We start from the raw sequence: 22,491 nt of genomic DNA, 5'->3' as shown, positions 1-22,491 counted from the left end.
ACATTTCCTTATAACAGGACACCACAGAAACCAAGCTTGGGCTACCTGTGTTACGACCAATGAAAACTCTGTATTTCAACACGTGACAAGATTTGAAAGGTTGGCGGTCATTTTTACTAAACCGTTGAAGTAGAAATATAAACGGCAAAGGTTTGCTTGGTTTATTCCTTTCTGTTGTGCTAAAATGGCTTTTTATGGTTGGTTAATGATGCGTGGAAGATGTTGGATGCCTTAACCAAGATAAACTCGTATTGGAATAAGTAAAGGCCGCGAAAGAGCCAAATACTCGCTTCGTATTGCAAGTTGTTGTTCATCGATCTACAGTCGAAGCTCATAAAGGCGCAAAGATCGTTTGGTAAGTTGTATTTTCTGACTTATTCAGTACGATAAACCTATTAACATGTTGTCGAAATGCCGAGTCAATTTTAATGTGAGGGATAAGTTTAATAATATGCCGAAGTTTATTCTTGCCTCCATGTTTTACATGAGTTTACACTAGCCCAACAGGCAAATGTTTATCGTAAACAATATGGTCAAATGTCTTTAAAAAACTACAATATACGATTTACCAAATGTACTTCAACAGTACTTCTAGAAAATGTAGGTATTTAATTTAATTTGACTGTTTTCTATCCAGTATAAACTAGCTATTGACCCGGGATGAATTATTGGTTGTGCATTTGACAAAGAGGGCTATATAAGCTGCCTGCCAACACTTGAATACTCTAGAAGTTAATTTCTAATTTCTGCCAATAATTAATTTCTTTAATTAATCTATTTTATTACTGTTATGATATTGATATTTTTACAGAGCCATCCCATCTACATATGAAACAGCAAAGAAAATAAGAAAGAGAGAACAAGGCAACAAGAATACAAAGAGAATCAGAAAATGCTAAGGGTAGGTTAAGTGTTGAACTTAAAAGTTAATTATGAATAAAAAGTGTTGTTATCCTCAAAGATGTTCGGCATAGGGTAAAACATGGACTGGACTCTTGGACCCTGGACCCTTGGACTATTATTTGGACCCATGTTTTACCCTATGCCTTAAATTATACGAGTTAAGTAGAGATTAAGTAGCGATTAAAACAAATACAGGTTAAACGAGGCATAGGGTAAAACATGGACTGGACTCTTGGACCCTGGACTCTTGGACTATTCTTTGGACCCATGTTTGAACCATTATATTTCTTATAACTATTGGTTGCGACCAGTTTGTTGCATGCGATTTGAGGAACGCACTTACAATACAATACTTTGTATTGCATGCACGTGACTAGCATAGCCTTTCATTTGAAAAATGTTACTTGGATTTGCGTTCATTCTTCACGGTCATAAAATAATGTGTCTTTTACAACAGAATCCTCAGCACTACTGCAACCTCGGATCTTCAAGTCTTCTATATGCTATCTAGATGGCTATACAGAGACCACACAGAGTATAGATAAGCGAAATTGTCATGGAACGACTTCTAAATCAAGCTTCGAATGAACGCAAATCAAAGTAACATTTTTCAAATGAAAGACTATGCTAGTCATGTGCATGCAATACAAAGTATAAAGACAGCCTATACATTGAGGTCCCTTTGTACAACCCTTCAATATTCCCAGTATCGCGCTTGTCTTCACCTTGTTATCTTATTATCCAAACCCTAACGCCTACCAAAACTAATAACCTACCACCACTACTGGCTGAGAACCTGTGAAAATCCTGTGAAAAACCTGTGAAAAATCTGTGAAATAATATATCTCAATTTTAGGAATTTCACAGGTTTTTCACAGAATTTTCACAGGATTTTCAAACATCCAAACCTGTGAAAAGGAACACTTTCACAAGTTCCAGAACCTGTGAAAATTCTGTGAAAAACCTGTGAAAATTTAACCTGTGAAAAACCTGTAAATTCACAGGTTTTCACTAACCTTAAAAACCTGTGAAAACGTACACTTTCACAGGTTTCAAAACCTTTGAAAAACCTGTGAAAATTTAACCTGTGAAAAACCTGTGAAACTTTTTCACAGGTTTTCACAACCTAAAAACCTGTGAAAACGTACACTTTCACAGGTTTCGAAACCTGTGAAAAACCCGTGAAAAGAATTCACAGGTTTTTCACAAGTTTTTCACAGGTTTTTTTCCACAGGTTTGAATTGGTCAAAAACCTGTGCAAAGGGACACTTTCACAGGTTCAAAATGCTGTGAAAAACCTGTGAATATAATTTTTGCAGGTTTTTTGCAAAACATTTCTAGACAGAAAACCTGTACAAAAATACCCTGTGAAAATTATATTCACAGGTTTTTTTAATAAGGAAAAAAACCTATTATACTGTAAATATGGACACTCAAAATCTGTGAAAAACCTGTGAAAAGCTTACATTGGAAGTTTTGAGAAAACCTGTAAAATCCTACTTCAAAACCATTAATTCAAGAGCTCATTAACAGAAGCAGCAAATCACTGCGAAATATGTATAAATGGCACCTACATGTAGTAATACTAAATTTTGATTGTCAATTTACAAAAAAAGCCTTTCTGTTTTTCCATCTTTGTCAGTTATGCATCAGTTATGTATTAAGTGTTATAAGATAGCAAAATTTGAGTCCATAAGCTACAAAGAGGTCACTACTGGGATTTTGCAATTTTAATACTGAGCTATGATCTCAAGTCTGACATTGACCATGATCTAATAAAAGTTAAACTTTTCAACATTTTTTATTGTCATTCTTTTTATAAATTTCTTTTGAAATCCTTCAATAACTATCCTGAAAACAATACACGCATTCTAGAATTGGTTATTTACCTATAACTAGATAGGCTTATCCCCTTTTTTCGCTTAAGAATTAATTTTACTGACCAGTTGGCAAGAGCCATATAGACCAGAGCTCATAAGTAGTCATCACTATCTAAGATCCAGCTCTTTTATAAGCTAAACCAGAGCTAACCAGCAAAAAGGGGAAGCACAGTCTGTAGTTTTCAAGTCCTGTGGTGATTTCATCAGCTTTTTGAGGCTGTAAAAAGAGAAAAATGCTATAGTTCAGATTCAAATGCTGCATTTTTTACAACTTGCCAAAACATAACAGCATATATCTATAGAACTCAATATTTAAATAGCTTTTAAATTTAAAAAACCTACCTCCACTGAATAATACTGCTTGCTTGAATACAACTTGAACCTTCATTTTTTTTTCATTTGATGTCTTCGTTTTTACTTCAGCAGATGCATTATTATGAGTAAACATATTTGCTTTCATCTCAAAAAATTAAGATCTTTTGTTTTAAAAGCTTTGAAGGCTATTTTATATTCTAACAAATAGTTTTTTCTTCATCACAAATCAACCAAGGAAGGTTTCTTTGCAAAAATGAGCGAAAAAACTTTTGATTTCCCGCCTTTTTGCTTTCTTATGCCAACAGCCAAAGAATGATCGTGTTTTCGTCATGCGACCAAGAAAAAGTCCGCTGACTAATAAAGCGAGTCAGCATAATTAAAATGGTGCTGAGGGTTGTGGTTGTTTTTTCTTGCAAAAGAAGGGGAAACATCAAAAAGTCAGCCAAAATAAGGTATTAATTTGATTTTATAGTTAAGCTTTCAATGTGTTATGTCCATTTTCTAAAATTCAAAAAATTATCAACGCTTTATCCGAATGAAACTCACTAGTAAAAGTTTTAAAAGTTTTTCTTTCAAAAGTTTTTTTTCGACACTGAAGCAGAAAGACATCTGCTAAGCACATTATGATTAAAAATAATAATAAAACAAATACAAAATGTTTGAGCATTAGATTTCACTTGGAGGATTTCAGGAACAGGATAATAAGTTTCTGGCAGACAGCACCATCTGATAAATGCCATGCATTCTTCGGTTAATTTATTCAATTTTATAAAAATGTATTATCATTATTGCTAATAAATGTTTTACTCGTAGTTGTGATGAATTGCAAACCCGGAAATTATTGGGATATATAAGCGGTATCGTTGGAATTGAAGCAACCCACCCCATATCTGCAGAGTGTTATTACACCTGTAAGTCTTAAAAAGTCAAAATTGTATTTGAATTATATATTCCATTTGATGTTCAATTCAGTCCATCATGAAATATTAACACTGGATAGAGACAACAAAGTCTTTATCCTCTTTTAGTAGCATCAGCCAAAATTTCCATTCCAAAAATCAACTTTTAAATTCCAATTGGAATTCAGTGGATGAAGAGCCACTCTGTGGAAAATGCTACTGTTATCCTTAAGTAGGATTGTAAGCAGGATCGTGCATCCTATGTGAGATCTTTTTAGGATTTTTTATAAAGTAACTTTTATAATGTCAAGTTAAATTTACTGTAGCTGTTCATTAGTGTCATAAGTATGATCATATGCCTTCAAAATATGTTGAGGAAAATTAGAATTATATAAAGGCATTTCAGCTGTTTTCACAGATTTTTCACAGGTTTCTGTTTCAACGAGTTTTTATCATCCAAAATTCACAGGTTTTTCACAGGTATATCTGTTTCAACGAGTTTTTATCTTGCTGAAATTCACAGGTTTTTCACAGGTTTCCGTTTCAACGAGTTTTTATCATGCCCAAATTCACAGGTTTTTCACAGGTTTCTGTTTCAACGAGTTTTTATCATGCCCAAATTCACAGGTTTTTCACAGGTTTCTGTTTCAACGAGTTTTTATCATGCCCAAATTCACAGGTTTTTCACAGGTTTCTGTTTCAATGAGTTTTTATCATGCCCAAATTCACAGGTTTTTCACAGGTTTCTGTTTCAATGAGTTTTTATCATGCCCCAATTCACAGTTTTTTCACAGGTTTATGTTTCAACGAGTTTTTATCATGCCCAAATTCACAGGTTTTTCACAGGTTTCTGTTTCAACGAGTTTTTATCATGCCCAAATTCAAAGGTTTTTCACAGGTTTCTGTTTCAACAAGTTTTTATCATGCTGAAATTCACAGGTTTTTCACAGGCTTCTCCACAGAAAATAAAATTCACAGGTTTTTCCCACACAGGTTTAAAATGTTCACAGGTTTTTCACAGGTTTCTGTTTCAATGAGTTTTTATCATGCCCAAATTCACAGGTTTTTCACAGGTTTCTCCACAGAAAATAAAATTCACAGGTTTTTCCCACACAGGTTTAAAATGTTCACAGGTTTTTCACAGGTTTCAAAAATTAAGATTTTTCCAAGAATCGACATGAAATCGGCCGTGTAAAATTCACAGGTTTTTTCACAGGTCATTTTGATGTTACCTGTAATTTCACAGGATTTTCACAGGATTTTCACAGGATTTTCACAGGTTCTCATACATACAATGCCGGCAAACAGTCAGTCTGGGCATACATTCGATTCTTACCACGCTCTTCTGTTAAGGCCGGTTTAGACGGTACGATTTTTGCCTGCAACTATTGTATACAACACGCTCGCGTCTGTCGTGGGCGTGTTGTATGCTTGATTTAAACGCTACGACTCGAGTTGTAGGATGGCACGAGCGTGTTCTATACAGTAGTTGTAGGCGAAAGTCATACCATCTAAACCGGCCTTTACAATGTTGAATGTCATAGGAAAAAAAAAGACAAAAAAGAAAACCCCTCAACATAGCATAGCCTTTCATTTGAAAATGTTACTTTGATTTGCGCTCATTCGAAGCTTGATTTAGAAGTCGTTCCATGACAATTTCACTTATCTATAAATTGATTTGAACGCGGCCATATGGCAGCAAAATAAAAACCTTACAAGTGATTAAAAAAAAAAGACTAATGTATATAATGACCAATAGTTATAAGAAATATAATGGTTCAAACATGGGTCCACTCCATGTTTCACCCTATACCACTAAAGTAGCAGTTAACCAGTTCAAAACAAATACAGGTTAAACGAAGGTTAAGTGCACATCAAATACCATTATTAAATACATATTAAAGCTACAAAAAGTAGCATTATAGTATACGAGTTAAGTAGAGATTAAGTAGCGATTAAAGGGACTCTGAGGTGCCAGACACTTCGCCACTTCTTCTAGCTCACTTTCCTCGCTCACACTTTCATCAGGTGTATTATAATCTTCTCCTCAAGCAATTTCCGACTCAAATTGATAAGGAACAGCCATACTTCAATAGCAAAATTTGTATGATTCAACTCCAGCTATCCAACAAGTTCCACTATCTGACGTCATCAGACCACATTCATCCCAAGCCATCAAATCCGCGATATTCCACAGGGAGCCCAGCTTAAGTCATTTCGCAACTTTGACGGACGATATCACCCCAAAAAACGCATTTCATGGAATTTTCATTTCGATTTTCAAAATCAACAAGGTTTGATGTACATTTTAAGCTATGGTCTGTCTGGCACCTCAGAGTCCCTTTAAGTATAAAAAAATTTCCCAAGGTACTACGGCATTTACGATTACGGGCAATTTTCTTGCCATAATGTCTAGTTACTGATTAAATGGTTTCATACAAGAAGTTAAAGAGGACTGAATTTGCTTTTTGGGAAAAAACACGCATTTTTCACGCACGATTAACTGAAGTTTCCTAGCACTCGATCGTTTATAACGTATCAGTCAATCAACTAGAACTATTCGTTTTGCAGATCATTTGGACAAAAAAAATATTGAAAATTAAAGACATTCTTTACCTGGTTGAACGATTTCGAATAAGGTTAAAAGCAAGCAGATGGAAAGGTACTGAAGTCTCAACGCCATCGCCTTAACCTGCGAGCAGAGTCTTCTTTTAACTCCTCTACGGGCGAGTGAAGAAAAGGAGACTATGCAGAAATAAAGTAGGTCGTCTGTACCGTGGTAGTCTTGTCCTAATATGGCAGACATGACCTCTGACGTCACGCTGTACATGGGGCCAATCATATCATATGATTTATTGAGGCTACACACGGTTAAGACTGGGACAAAAAGTTCGTGGCAGTTGTAGCGTGTGCCTGGTTGGTAGAGGCTATTTCGCGAGACTCAAAACGACATCCCGAAAATGACGTCACCTTCGTGTTCCCGACGGAATGATTGTCTCGATAGTGAAGCTACCGGAAATCATGCCGTGTTGAAGTCGTGTTGAATCCGTTTGTTGAGTGTTTGAACGTGTAAATCGTGATTAATTTTTAAATAGAAATAAGAATCTCTCAATAACGTCGTACCTTATGTTATTAAAATCGTTTTATAGCCATTAATTGAAAGAAGAAACAATGTCAGCCTGATTCACGCGAAGTAATGTAAACAAACTTATGAACACTATTTCGCGTGAAGGAAATTGACAACCGGAAGTAAATATGATGGATGGTCCTTTTGGCGGGAATTTCAGAAATTTGCCGGGAAATTTGGTAAAAATCTTGATGGAGATGGACTATGTTTTGAATCATTTGAATAACTTCACATCTCTGGAGACAAATTTTCAGTGACAAATCTAAGCGGGGGGGGGGGGTTGGGAGTTGCAACCCCCCCTATGAGGGCCATCGTGATTTTTTATTATTATCATAATTTTTCATAACACCAACAGCATTGCGAGTTTTATTAAAACAGGGGTGCTAGACACATTTTGCTCGCTTTTTTTTCTATACGCCATGTGTGGGACCTGAAACAACCATGCTCACCTGCAGCAAATAATTGTCTCCCTAACCCTTTGGTCTGCTATATCTCTCCACCACCTCAATCAATGCTACAACCCTCCCCCCCTCCTTTGAAAAAATCCTGGATCCGCCCCTGATTTTGGTTATGTTTCGAATGAGCTTGAAGCCTTAGAGGTGCTTAGACAATTTGAAACTGCTTACAACAAGTAAATTCTGTGTGTTCTACTGCAAGAATTTTGCAAGAAAAGGTATGTTGGCATTTTTAATAAAAAAATACTAAGCTCTCTTCATGATCATTTTTCCTTCCCTCTACCCTCCTCCTCCCAGAGTCCCTGGAAAAAAGAACAATTATTCTAATTTATAAGGTCACAACTATGACTACTGTAGTAAAAAATGATTTTTATAGTATATATGTATTAACTTTTTTTCTTTATAAGATGTTATGTCATTATATACACATGGCATGGATCACAGAGACATTCTGTAGTATTTGTTAATAGCATGTTGCTTAACCTGGAAAATGAAATGAAAAATTCTAAAAGAATTTGCATTACACCAAAAGTGAAAGAACAGAAAGAGAAAAATGAAAGAAATAAGTTGAATTTGGTGTGAAATGTGATTGTCCGGGTGAGTGTAGTCTTGAAAAAGACTATAGTAGGTGGCGACTGACGATTCCACAACCTGAGTGTAAGTCATCTTCAGAGTCCAATGAGAAAATGAGACATAGTCGATAGTAATATTTATCTGTAACAAGTAATAAAAATAGAATTAATTGAGTGATTTATTCATTTATCTACATGTGAAATATATTTATTAAATCTTTTTTTTATAAAAATAAAACCAAAACAGATGTTCGGAAAAAACATAAATTGTTCTTTGAAGATGCTAAATCAACAATTTCTAGCAGAATAGAGTTTGATGGCACACCATCCGTGATAAATGGCATAAAAGGTCTATGATTGTCATCATGGTATTGACAGAAACAAGGCTGATAAAAGGCAATATCTTGAAAAGATGCAGGTACTTGAGTTATGATTAGAAACAAGTCAATGTCTCTCTTAACTATCTCTCTAAAGAAATCTATCCACACTTTTGCAGGACGATGGTGATCATTTTTCATTTAAAAAGCGAAGATTTCTGGTTCAAAATACTAAAAGGTTTGGCTGCCCTGCCCTACTTCAGACTATGAGGTAGTTTTGATATTAGTCATGATGAACAATTAACAAAATAACATTGTGTAGTACCAGAAACTATCCATGCCCCTCTCCTCACACACACACATAGGGATGTTGAATTTCTGAGGGGCGGGGCTGGATCAAAGAAGAAGCTTGAAAAACCATACCCTCTTCATTGCATCATCCCCGTATAGTCCATTTATGGGAGTACCCTCCCACTCCGGGCATACAAGAATAGAAGCCTGTAAGCGCCTACATTACTGATTAGGTTTGATTGACGGCAGCGAAAAAAACAAATTTCAGCGTGCAACTAGGAGCACCGAGGTCGTATGTTTATGAAAATAGATGTAAATCGATTTTAAAAAATGAATTCTAAAAGGATATAGTTTCGACATACAGTTGTGAATTTTAAGAGAAAATTTGAGCTTAAAAAAGCTTGTCATTTTGGAACTCGCGAAGTAACGTCCAAAGTTTAAAACAACTATTTCGTGAGTCCCAAAATGACTCAATAATTATGCGCTGTCATTTTGGAACTCGCGAAGTAACGTCCAAAGTTTTAAACAACTATTTCGTGAGTACCAAAATGACACAATAATAAAACATTGTTACGATTTGGCAAACAATTGCTGTTAAAATACTTTGCCTAAAATCTTACCTTTATTTTTGTACGGAACTTGGAGGTGGTCCTCATGTAAGAAGAGAAAAGCTTTAAGAAAAGCACAGAGAAAAGTAGTAGAAACGACGTGCTCCTAAATACAGGAATCGCTCATCCATTGTCTTCTAGTAATTTAGATAAATCATATGGTATATCTACGGTATTAGACTGCACTACACTGCACTATACTACACTTGACTGCACTAAACTGCACTATACTGCACTATACTGCACTATACTACACTTGACTGCACTAAATTGCACTAGGGTGTACTAGACTGCACTAGACTACACTAGACTGCACTAAGGTACACTAGACTGCACTACACTGCACTACACTACACTGCACTAGACTGCACTAAGGTACACTAGACTGCACTAGACTGCACTAGACTACTCTACTCTGCACTAGACTGCACTAAGGTACACTAGACTGCATCGGACTACATCATGCTGCATCAGACTGCATCAACCTGCATCATGCTGCATATGACTACATCATGTTGCATCGGACTACATCATGCTGCATCAGACTGCATCAGACTGCACCAGACTGAACTAGACTGCATTAGGATACACTAGAATGCACTAAAGTACACTAGACTGCATCGGACTGCATCAGACTGCATCATATTGCATCAGCCTGCATTAGGGTGAAGTAGACGGCATCACACTGCATCAGCCTGAATTAGGGTGAAGTAGACTGCATCACACTGCATCATCCTGCACTAGACTGCACTAGGGTGCACTAGACTGCATCAGACTGCACTAGACTGCATCATGCAGCATAAGACTGCATCAGACTGCAAAAGACTACACTAGACTGCATCATACTTCATCATACTGCATCACACTGCATCACACTGCATCACACTGCATCAGACCGCACTAGGGTGCCCAAGGGTGCACTAGACTGTATTATACTGCACTAAGCTGAACTAGACTGCACTAGACGGAATCAGACTGCATCAGACTGCATCAGATTGCACTAGGGTGAGCTGCACTACACTGCATCAGACTACATCAGACTGCGTCAGACTTCACGGAATTTTTTTATTATGGCTCAATATCGTAACAAGTTACTATTTGGTGCTATAAATTTAAGAACAGATTCATCGGGTATTAAAAACCCGACGACACTTTGATTGCACAGGTATTCGGACTCAAGCAAGGGGGGAGGTGGTGGGGGAACGTGTGTGAAAAATGATTATAAGGAAAGTGATAAAAAGAAAAGATATAGACAAATATAAACATAAAATAAAGAAATATTAATGCACTGGGTGATTGAAACAGTTGAGCGTACGAGACTTTATATGAGAGTATTATGGATATAATAATGTATCGTAGATAGATAGCAATGGTACAATAAATGATAAAGTACATCGTATAATGTATATTGAATTAAAACATTTCGAGTGAAGGCAACGTTACAAAACATGAGTTCTTGCGTCGCGGCGGTGTGGTGGGGAGTAAAATATAAAGTATAAAAATAAGAAGGCGATGGGATAGTCGTTCGATCTACCAAGTATCAGCCTGTATCAGACTACATCAGACTGCATCCCAAGTGTAGTATAGTGCAGTGTAGTGCAGTCTAATACCGTAGATATACCATATGATTTATCTAAATTACTAGAAGACAATGGATGAGCGATTCCTGTATTTAGGAAAACCGGTAGAAACGCCATCTTGTTTGTTGATGGTCACGTCACGAGTCGGTACGACGGAACGAGTCCGTCGGAACACGAAGATGACGTCATTTTCGGGATGTCGTTTTGAGTGTCGCGAAATAGCCTCTGCCGTGGTGGTGGTCGTGTCCTCGATGGCAGAGATGTCTTCTGATCTATTGGCCAATAAGATGCGTTCTAGTATCTACCAATGATATTGCATGGTGATCGTGTCTTTGTATCGTCATCTCCCCTGGGGACCCGGGCTGGCAAGACTACGGACACGTTAGCCACGCTACACTTACCAGAGAAAGTAGGCGGCTAGTCACAACTCTTGAAAATAATGTAAACCTCGAAGCACTCTCAAGAATAATTACCAGGTAATGTATTGTGTCTTTATCTGTGATTATTATAGACATAATCTTGAGCGTAACCTAAGTTAATGTTCCTTTTCGTTACGCCTTTCACTCTGATCAAGATGGAGGTGTGAAATCCTCGCTAGGTTAAGCTTGCCTGTTCGATATATTCGCTTTAGATTATGGAAAAAAACAACTAAAACTCCAAGTGGTTTACTTAGTTGAAGCATTATCTGAAATTCAGATTGTATTTAGATTTTATATTTAATATGGTAGGCCTCCTAAACAAGGGGAAGGATCGTCCCGGGTTGCGATTGTCTTGCTATTGTGTTTACATGTATGCTTTATAATCTCGATCTTTTGTCTACAGCATCATTTTTTTTTCAATTGAAGCTTATCAGAAACGATTTTCTAGTTCTTATATTTACAATCGAAAGTGGGTCTAATTCATATTGGAATCGAAGTGCTGAGTACTCAACGTGGACCAATACAATAGTTTGATAGCTTTCATTCAACATTTTATGAATTTTGTGTCAATACTATATGATAAGAACTCCCATGACTGATGTAGACATTATAAACTTAAATCTGCTATTCATACTATTTTTACGTTATCATTCCGGCATATATTGTCTTTGGAGGGAATTTATGGATGAAGTCCTGGTATAACACTGAGCCCATGAGCCAGAATCACATGCAAATGAATTACCTGTGTAAAACCAAACCTTTCTGGTTAGGAGGGTAACACAGGTAAAGCACGAATTGGAGTTTAGAAGTTGATTTTTATGGAGGGACAAAAACTGGAGGACCCAGAGATAAGCCCTCAAAGCACAGGAGAGTTCTTACAAATATCTTTGCTCTCTACAAAACCAAGCAAGGCAAGGCTCAAACTCAGGTTGCGTTGGTGAAAGGCAAGGCTCAAACTCAGGTTGCGTTGGTGAAAGGCAAGGAATTAAATACTGGCTGCTATAACACCCCTACTTCCTGCATATTTGATCTCACTAGCAGCTATATGTGGAATGAGAATAAATCAAGGCACAGCTTAAGTATGAGCTTACCAACATGCTTATACCACTTTTGCCTTGTATAAATTTATTAACCTATTACCATGGAAGGGCAGTTCAGCATTCCTTCATGTGTTTGTATCATGGCTGGAAGATTTCATTTATTATTTGAAATTGAAATTTGAGTTTGTTTTGAAACTACTAAAATGAAGGTCATAATCTTTAAATCTTAGCATTGGCTAGGAATTGGTCATTCAAATATTTGTGAATGGGGTTTTTGAAATAATAGCTGAAAACACTTCTTTGCACATCGATGTTTAAAATTCGCTGTCTGCATAGATATGAAAACCACAGCAATAGGCAACTAGAAATGAAGTAAGTTTACAATTATAACTTTTTCTCCATATCTAGAGGCTGAGAGCAGGATAACATGGCAGGACAACAAATTAATGAAACTACAAACAGTAGTGGTAAGTAGGAACTTTTTTCATTTAAGGGATTTCACATTTTTTTAAGGCTGCTGCCAAAGAAAATTTACTTGTTCACCTAGCTTCAAAAAATGAATAGACATTTTTGAGAGCTTAAGTGGGCTAAGGTCTGGCTTAGTCCCATATTTCCTGAAGCACATGTATTTCTGTTTGTCACAAAACGTATCAGATTTTACTGAAAATTTGCTCATTGGGTAGTTCCAGAAAATATCCATACCTATACCATGGGCGACACCGATTTTCTTACCCCCTAGCCTTTGAAATTCCAAAACGGCTAAAGGCCCCTGGCCAAGGAACTCCTTATTTGTTTATCCCCCCTGTTCCCATTGGAATTCCATGTCACTATATATACCCTTAGAATTATTAAATAGCTTACTATGAAAGAGATTGTTGCCAATTCTTTGCAAGAAGAACTGAGATGAATCAGGGAATGGAAGTCGAAAAGCGAAGTGCATATATTACAAAACTTTGTTTAGAGGTCTTAAAACTTCAAAATCATAAAAACAACAACAAATACTCTTGTTCTTTTCATAACTTATCATCAATGTTTAAAGTGCACCTAAACCCTGATACGATACCCTGTCACCTTAGACAGAAAGCGGGCAAAAGCTTTCATTGGGAACAATTTATCCCATGCCAGAAAGCCAAGTGCTTACAAAGGCAAAGTAAGAAAATGTTTTGTATATTAAATACTTTAGAGTGGTTGGGGTATCATTACTATGTATACTTTGATTGGTCCAGAGTTTTATGTTGTCAGAGTACAGATGTACACATTATAATATGACAATCATGGTTATTTCAAACAATGAGCTTCCTTTCAGTTGCCATGCTGCACAGAAAAAAGTAACTAATAATTTTTTTGATTTTATTTTTATATAAAATAATTGCTTTATTTAACTTTTCTGCGCATTAAAGAAAAACGATAAAAAGTCATATACTCAAATCAAATTGTCTTTTTTCGCACCACATTTTTAAGCCATCTGTGCATCTGGACGAGTGCAGACTTAATACAACATGTACATGCAATCTGCTTATCTTTCTTTTTTTTTATAGAACAATTACCACAGCAAAACTAGGGGTACGTCTAGTGGAAAAACCAAGGTGTGCAACATTGTAGTCTGTCATAGATATAACCTTTTAAAATGATATATAGATCAATATATGTTTTCTAAAAAATGACCCGTCTGTTGATTTTTGAATTATGTACAATTATTGCAAAACAGCCTGTGAATGTACATTATAACCTTAAACATTCAGTGACTATTAGGTATATTTTTCCATTGTCTATATAAAGAAAATTTCTTTTCAATTTATTTATTCAAAGCCACATTACATACGTGTATTACAAGCCCTTGTTATCGAGCATTTTCATAAATGATATCAATAAACAAATTAATATTTATTTGTTTATTTACATAACTTTATCCATGACAATTATCTAATTTCCAAAGCTATATTGGAAGGGGTAAGCACAACAGAGATTGGCTCCAAATTAAATGCACCCTAACGAAAAATTAAATTACATATAGCAAAAAAATACGAATAATGATAAACTCTAGTGAAAAAATCAGGTGAAGATTTACCAATTATACTTAGATGTAATTTAAAGGCTAAGATTATGGCAAAAATTAGTCTGATCTATTTTTCATTAATTACATCTTAAGTAATTCTAAAGTAAGGGGCAGTTAAGATGAGGATATCAGTAGTACTAGATCTAGGATTTTGTAATCATAATATTCAACTATAAACATTACATTTTGTCTTTAAAGATGGTGTCAGCTCAGGATACCCTGAAGAAAAGAAATCTTAACGTAAGTTTATTGGTTCAGTATCCTTGAAAATATTGTCTTCCCTATGTAATCAACCAACATATGCACAGCCCCCTGCCTTTGTTTTGTGTTAACCTACATAATTTATTATTATCATTATTATTATTATCGTTATTTTAATAATATGTTTTTAAATATTATTATAATATTCATAATAATAAGTATAAAAATAAAAATAATTATTTTTATTTTTATTATTATTATAATTGTATCATCACTTTATAATCCCATAGCAACTATTGTATTATTTTCAATTTTCAAATTTCTTTCCTGTCCAAATTAAAGATTAATCTGGATGGCTTCCATTCGCATTTTTTTGTATCTGCCAATCAAATCTCAGGGGAAACAATAGAAATTGACTTTGAGCCAATCAACGCGACATCTGCTTACGACTGGCCGGCCTTTGTTTACTTTTTTTCGATTTTTTTTCCAAATGGTGGAAGTTGTTAAATTGGGATCTTCTTTTTGAAGACCTTTTTAGCGTTAAAAAACGATGATATAATTAATCTGCAATAGTATTACATGTCTGTCCAATTTGGAAATAATTGAATTAAAAAAATCCTTGAACTGCCAAATATTGGACTCGGCCTATCGGCCTCTTCCAATCTTGTCAGTCCTCTAAATTTTTTTCATCCAATTATTTTCAAACAGGACAGCATGTATGTAATCCTATTACCTATACTTATTAGTATTATTATTGATAATATAATTAATAATTATTATTTTATAATTCGCCTTTTCCATATCGAGCAGGGTACTGGGCTCGAGTTCGGACCGCAAAGCATGCATGGATTGTTTGGAAGGACAGAAATTTTAGTAATGGCGTCCATCGCGACTGAAAATTGCATGTCAAAAGAAAAGGTTATTTTGACTGAAGAAGATATTCCCGGCGCTAAAATTTCACGTGATTCGATAGAGCAATGTACCGTAGTTCAACTACGAAGATGGCTTTTGTGTAGGGGAGCAAAAACCTCTGGAAATAAAGCTGCTTTGATTAGTAGGTAAGACGATGTTGTGATTGTTTATGTTTTGCCCTCTTTTCTATAATTTTTTTTTAATCCGTTAATTCTTGCTTTCATGTTAAAAAATCATGTTAAATCATTATTGTTATTTTAGAGTGCACGATTATGTAAAGAGTGGATTGGCAACCAAATATCTACGCGATCCTGATGGAGGCATCAACGTTTTAAAGAAAAAAGCTCAACTTGGCGTTCTTGACAACGCAGAACCAGAACTTTCTCCGACATTCCCGAAGGAAGGTTTTAGCTGTGACTTGACTGGAATGCCAAAGATAACTTTTGGCACAATATGGAGATATATGATTGACTATGTCGAGGTCAAGAAGCAGCTATCCACGGCCAAACCATTGGTCAAAGGCTATAACTTCTATAAATCTGGCCATGTTCTTTTCGTTAGTCACTTAGCTGAAAAGGGAAAACATTACATTAAAAGCCAAGTACTGCCATCTATGAAAAAGAAACAAGTATACACATGTTATATTGTCATAACCTCATTTGGAAATATCTTAAGAGCCCAATGTGGCTGTCCAGCAGGGGTTGATGGCCGATGTAATCATGTCACAGCTACCATGTTTGCTCTAGATGAATACTGTAAAGAGAGAGCAAAAGCTGAGCCAGATTCATCAGATTTGTCCTGCACATCAAAGCCATGTAAATGGAACATTCCACGTAAGCGAAAAGGTACTGTTGTGCCTATTGGAAATATTGAATTTGCAAAACATGACTATTCAAAGCCAAAGAAAAAGAGAATGTCCTTTACAACTCCAAGACATGATGTACGGGCTCTAAGTCAGAGAACATGGCCTGAGGACAAGGTGAAAAATATGTTTCATCTTATTAAAGAATACCAAGAAAAGTCAAAGAAGACAGTAGGATGGTTGCATATTCTTCCTCAAGAGGTTCCTGTCAAGCAATCAAGCACTACAGAGTCTACAGAGGAACAAAATCATGATTTGCTATCACCGATAAAGGAACACCCAGTCTCTGCATCCACTATCAAGGAAAGATGTCAACAGGTTCAAAGGAAACTGGATTTGTCTGAGTCAGAAATAAACAATATTGAAAAAATGACAAGGGGCCAGTCAAACAACAATACATGGTATTGTCAAAGAAGAGTCAGAATTACTGCATCAAAGTGTAAAAGAGTTGCTGCCATGAAGGCGTCAACATCACCAACTAAAGCTGTCCAAGAGATCTTGCACTATAATGTTTCTTATCAATCCCAAAGTATGAAAGAAGGACTTCAGCAAGAAAGTACTATCTTAGAAAAGTACATGTCATTGATGCATGAAAAGGGACACAATGATCTGAAAGTCACTCAGTGTGGTTTCTTTGTCAGCAAAGACCATGGAATTCTTGGTGCATCTCCAGATGCTCTAGTTGATGACCCGTCATTCGAGGATGCAAAAGGACTTGTGGAAATAAAATATGTCCAAATGAATGAAGACGAAAGTTTAAATGATGCAATACTCAGAAAAAAAATCTGTTTGAGAAAGAACAATGACATTGAACTGAATACCAGCCATCAGTACTTTTACCAAGTACAACAACAAATGCATGTTACTCAAAGAAAATGGACTGATTTTGTAGTTAGTGGTTCAAGATGTGATGATTCTCTTTTTTGTCAAAGAGTGTTTTACTCTGATGAGTTTTGGAATGCAACTTTTCCTAAACTTCTTTCATTTTTTCAGAGGTGGGTTGCACCTGAAATTGCATATCCCAGAATTAAACATGGACTACCTAAATTAGATTTAAGATCGTTATAAATGTTTATTGTCCAAGTGAAGTCACATAAACTATAAAAACCAAACAAGTTATTAATAACTATGATATTTATTTTAATAACAATAACAATTCATTAACAATACATATCGTTTTATTGTTTATAGTTGTCATTATACAATCCATACATTTAGAGTGGAGACACAAAATTCATGAAACAAAATCTGAAATAGACACAAAAGCAAACAATGGAATAAGTGGCTTTAAGCCTAATATGCATTTCATGGGTTTTGTAACTTCACTCTATTCAAAGATAATAATTGAATATCTATTTTACTTCTTATATATTTCAATCAATGAATCAAGTTTATTTTGCTAGTTATTTAGTAGTAACCTGTTTTGTTTTGTACATTACAAAAACTATCACTCTAAAGATTTAGTTAATCAAAGGAGGATGAAAATTACTCAATGCACATACTATAATCAACATATCAGATGCAAGCTGTGCAGAAACAACTGGAATTCTACGGTCAAAAATATGCCAGTTTTTTATCCTTTCCATTGTTCTTTCTACATGGATCCTTTAAACTAGCCACTTTTTTGTTGTGGTCTGTCTGTTCTTTCGAAAACTGTTTCATGTTCTTAAGCTTGAAATGAGGGAGGATAATTTCTGCACCTACTGAGAGCAGTTCTTCCTTACAGTCAAAGCCCTTGTCAGCCAAGACTTGATCTCCTGGCTTTAACTTAGCTAAAAAGTTGCTCTGTACCACAATTTCTTTATCGGAGGCACTCCCAGGGAAGAATTCGCTGACAAAATTGATTACACCACTGGGACTAATACCTATTAGTGATTTCATGGTGTTTCTTGACTTGTAGTGAGAAAAACACATTGATTGATTATCTAATGCTGATGGCTTCTCCATTTCAACTTCAGTGCAATCAACTATGGTTGTGAGGTTTGGGTAGAAGATTTGGAACACTTCAGGCATGTAATGTTTTGTAACCTCAGGTGGTGGGATATTAATCAGTGGCTCAAATTCACATCTCAGAAATCGCAGCCAAGTTCTAAGGATTCTGCAAACTGTTGCCAAAGATATGCCAAATCGATGAGCAAGGTCCTTCTCAAACAACCCAAGTCTTAAACGCATCAAAACCAGGGTAAACTCCTGAAAGGTATTGAGAGAACGAGGTCTTCCTAGCTGTTTAGTGTTGCTTGTGTCAACGTAAACCTTTTCATGTTCATAACTAAGATTTTTTGCAGAGTGTTCAATAAGGTTATAGACTAAAATCATAGCATCATAATCTGGAAAACCAGTATAGAATGTTATGTCCTCGTCGCTGTCCTTGTATTTGTTTATCTCAAATATGCTGTTGCTTTGCAATTCCAGCTTTAGTTCAGCAAGTTGTTTCTTTAAATCTTTGTTTTCTTCCTTTACAGCTGAAAATTGTTTTTCTATCTCAAGTAGTCTATCAATGTCTTTGTTTTCCGACCTTAGTTTTTCGTTTTCTTCCTTGATAGCTAGATATTGCTTTTCAATTTCAAGTAGTCTATCAATGTCTTGACCAGAAAGCAAAGTTTCAGTTGCTTGTTGAAGATCTTGGTCGTTTACTTCGACGCCATGATGAAAATCTGGGTTTTCGATGGTTTGTTCGTTTGTCTCTGACTCAACTCGTTGTTTTTTCTTTTTCTGTGATTTGTCTACAACAGGATGTCGGGATATCTCTCTTCTTTTATGTGTTTGTTTCGTCCACGGAAAGATGGTTGGGAAATGATTGCGACTCAACTTTTCCCCTCCTTCGAAATGTGCAGAGCAAACCCTAGTAGCTTGAGATTCGATCTTTAGTGTTTCGTTTCTCAAAATACGCTCGTAAACTTTTCTTTGCTCTTCATCCTTCAGAATCCTGTAATAATATAATTCTGGAGCATTTCTGAAGCTGTTTAGGCATCCAGGAACACAACAGTTGGATTTATGCGGCATAATCCACACAATCACATGCAATTTTCAGTCGCGATGGACGCCATTACTAAAATTTCTGTCCTTCCAAACAATCCATGCATGCTTTGCGGTCCGAACTCGAGCCCAGTACCCTGCTCGATATGGAAAAGGAGAATAATAATAATAATAATATTAATGATAACAACATATCTTTTATAAAATTTAACAACTTTCTTTGTTGTATTACTGCTATGGGTGTCCAACTTTAGCCACCTCTACAGAGTTTTTTTACAAAATTAATACAAGCACTAAATTTTTCCTCAAAAATTCAGATAAAATGCAATCTTAAATATTATTATTTAGAACTCTTAGAAAAGCTATCATAGAATTCGAAGGCTCTATAACTAGATTTACATATTGTAGTAATGTAATTAGGCACCATCCACTGTTTTCTCTTAAAAAAAACATCAAGCAGGCTTTGAACAAAAACATCTCAAATGCCCTTAGTAAATACCAAAAGATTTAAATTCAAAATAGTTTCGTAAATAGACTACTTTTTAAATATAATTTAGCAGTACATGCAGTCTTAGATTTAGTACCTATTTTAGTTTTTTGTTAACTTAACTTTTATCGTATATATTTGCTGTAATTATTACTATAGGTTTTTAGATCTTCATAGATTTTATAGATTTTTTATATGATTTTCTTACTATTGTTGTAACCTTCAATATTTTGTTTATTGATTGAGTAAAGACCCATTGTTATTATCATCATCGTCATTATTATTATTTGAGTATTCATTACTATGCTACTATATTGAAAATCATAAATTATATTATTTGAAAAAATAAAAAGGTGGCCATATGATTGGATGCACACGTCTGTCCTTATAGCTTCAAGATTGCTTTTTACTATATATGAATATGATTATGAACAGACCATTTTATTTCTTGTAGGAAACATGTCAAGTAGAGAATAATGAGGTATCAAATTCAAATTACAAAGAAATTGCAATATTTTAATCTGTGAATCTTTATATAAGGCGATAAACAATGATTAATTTTGTATAAAATGTTAATTAATCAGTTGCAATATTCTTTTAATTTAATTTTTTTTTTTTTTTTTTTTTTTTTTTACATCAACGATTTTCAATTATGTTGTGAATGTTGGATATTTTCATTTTTATTACAGCAACATGATGGGCAAAGTGACTACTTCGAAAGAAGAGAGCAAAGGATAAAGGAAAACAAGTTGGAAATGTGGAAAATTGGCCTGGTAAGATAATATTTATTTAGTCAGCATATAGTTGAGTGGTCAGAGCATTGGTTTCACAGCCCTGTGGTCCAAGGTTCGATTCCCACTCTGGCCACTAGATGACATTGTATTTGTTAATTGGGTCCCTGTTTGGACAAAATACAATTTCTCTGCCATGCTTTTTAAATAGTGAGCCAACTGATTTGTCTCCTAGCCAGTTGGGATTTTTAACAATATTATGTTTATATTACGGTTTCTAATTTGTCTCTCCAAATTAGCTCTTCAAGAGCTAAATACATTGAGATGTAAATAAAGTGGATTTATTTATTTAAAATTTTTTTATTACTTCAACAACATTTGATTTGATCTTCTAGCTTTCTGGTGAAGCCCAAGGGTAACAACGATTAGACATGTGTATATAATATATATCTCTACATACGCATTACTTACAAAAAATGTTATCAACAATATTGTATATGGGCACCCATGCATTGCATGTAACATATTATTGTTGTTCTGATGTATTGGAGATACTTACTGTTTCCTTTTGTTTATTTCAGCTTACCAAATCAGAGGCAACAATTGTTGCTCTGTTCTTCTTGGGAATACCAAAATTGCAAGATGTGCAAATGAAGGTTTTGAAGCAAGCTTGCTTAAACAACAATGTCCCCTTCACAAAACTCTCCAAGAAGAACCATTTGTGTGAACTTCTTGGGGAGTTTTTATACGAAGAAGAAATAAGAAGAAGAAAAAATGACGATGAAGGTTTTACTTATAGTAACCTTAAATCCATGATCACAGATATCTGAGTCTGAGTTCACAATTTTATTTTATTGCTGCTTTTTTACCAGTTTTTCCATGTGCATCCCTTGGTAGATTGTAGAATGACAGCAATTTTTGGGTCAATTGAATGCTCTGAAACATATTTTTTTATGATTGTTGTGCGATGACAATTTTCTGAAAAAAGGTTGACATAAATAGCACATGAAATTCATATCTGCGCAAATGAAAAAATCCACAAATTAAATGCTTTCTTCTGAGGTCTGAGTCTTCTGCGAATATTAATGGAAAAGATATTTGAACATCAGCTATATGTACATGTCACTTGTACAGCTATGATCTAGACCATTTTGAACATCACCAATAATAATACTGTCGAATGGAAACATCATAAAATTATTTAAGATACTTTTTCAAATTTCTCATGTTAAAATGTTTTTTATCTCTGGACAACAATATTGTATTTATATATGTGTATGCAGTCAATGTATTTAGCAATATATTCTTGTATGCATTAATAAATGTTAATTTAATTGCAATAAAGTACATTTTTTTACTAGCAACCTCGTTCCCAAGCACTACAACTTACCTATATTATCTTCTACTGTTCTGTTACTTGTAACTTTAGATTTCAAAGAACATCACATAAATTCATGAATAATATCACAAAAATTATATTTACAAAAAATGTCACAGTTAGAGTGCTCGCACTAAACCCGTGAAACAAGTACTTAACAATTTTTAGTACTAAATAGTGATAATCAAACAATAGGAAACAAAGGATTCTGTATGAACTGCCTGTATGAACTGCCTGTATGAACTGCGTGCACTCTATTTACAAACAATTTATAAACAATATGAAAGAAATTTACAAACAATTTACAAACAATATGACTTAGATTTACAAACAATTTACAAACAATATGAAAGAAATTTACAAACAATATCACAGTAATTTACAAACAATTTACAAACAATATGACAGAAATTTACAAACAATGTGACAGAAAATTACAAACAATATCACAGTAATTTACAAACAATTTACAAACAATATGA

At 34.9% G+C, this 22,491-nt stretch overlaps 5 protein-coding genes and 1 long non-coding RNA gene across 12 annotated transcripts in view; 3 read left to right on the top strand and 3 right to left on the bottom strand.

Annotated features, from left to right (window-relative positions):
- LOC148913695 (uncharacterized) overlaps nt 1-6,897 on the bottom strand; it is a 40,204-nt gene extending 33,307 nt beyond the window's left edge. The window contains exon 1 of one of the 2 annotated variants that reach the window (XM_089035144.1): nt 6,614-6,897. In XM_089035144.1, coding sequence (XP_088891270.1) covers nt 6,614-6,839 — 226 coding nt within the window. In that variant the 5' untranslated portion in view covers nt 6,840-6,897. The remainder of the gene's footprint in view (nt 1-6,613) is intronic. The other variant, XM_089035149.1, reaches the window with a different exon arrangement.
- LOC148913684 (uncharacterized) overlaps nt 1-22,491 on the top strand; it is a 169,897-nt gene that overhangs the window by 76,284 nt on the left and 71,122 nt on the right. The gene's annotated exons all lie outside the window — the stretch shown is intronic.
- LOC148913692 (uncharacterized) lies at nt 48-21,995 on the top strand. Of its 5 annotated transcripts, none has more exons than XM_089035115.1 (8): nt 11,289-11,423; nt 12,815-12,873; nt 13,483-13,556; nt 13,945-13,992; nt 14,661-14,702; nt 20,355-20,381; nt 20,590-20,673; nt 21,213-21,995. In XM_089035115.1, the coding sequence occupies exons 2-8, from the start codon at nt 12,834-12,836 to the stop codon at nt 21,459-21,461; spliced, it is 564 nt and encodes a 187-aa protein (XP_088891241.1). In that variant the 5' UTR covers nt 11,289-11,423; nt 12,815-12,833; the 3' UTR covers nt 21,462-21,995. The 5 variants fall into 5 exon arrangements, with proteins under 5 accessions (XP_088891265.1, XP_088891241.1, XP_088891255.1 ...); XM_089035121.1 differs by lacking the exon at nt 11,289-11,423 and adding an exon at nt 11,775-12,343; XM_089035139.1 differs by lacking the exons at nt 11,289-11,423; nt 12,815-12,873; nt 13,483-13,556 and adding exons at nt 48-355; nt 812-901.
- LOC148913694 (uncharacterized) lies at nt 7,934-9,652 on the bottom strand. Its single transcript, XR_016119062.1, has 2 exons — nt 9,380-9,652; nt 7,934-8,293 (listed from the first exon to the last, which is right to left on the bottom strand). It is a non-coding gene; the product is annotated as an uncharacterized LOC148913694 (long non-coding RNA).
- Nucleotides 15,504-17,608, top strand: LOC148913693 (uncharacterized). The gene is made up of 2 exons (XM_089035076.1): nt 15,504-15,721; nt 15,837-17,608. Exons 1-2 carry the CDS (start codon nt 15,504-15,506, stop codon nt 17,503-17,505), a joined length of 1,887 nt encoding a protein of 628 aa, XP_088891202.1. The 3' UTR covers nt 17,506-17,608.
- On the bottom strand, nt 17,619-19,558 carry LOC116301070 (uncharacterized). Its single transcript, XM_031710069.2, is given in 2 exon segments — nt 17,619-18,044; nt 18,046-19,558. Coding segments are annotated over 2 exon segments (1,542 nt in total). The 5' UTR covers nt 19,441-19,558; the 3' UTR covers nt 17,619-17,897.

This window comes from Actinia tenebrosa, unplaced genomic scaffold, assembly GCF_029948245.1.
Source record: "Actinia tenebrosa isolate PJP-AT-01 unplaced genomic scaffold, QUT_ActTen_1.0 PGA_scaffold0__85_contigs__length_37466705, whole genome shotgun sequence".
Lineage (NCBI taxonomy): Eukaryota > Metazoa > Cnidaria > Anthozoa > Actiniaria > Actiniidae > Actinia > Actinia tenebrosa.
Note: the sequence above shows the minus strand (reverse complement) of the source record. Positions and strands in the feature narration are given on the sequence as shown.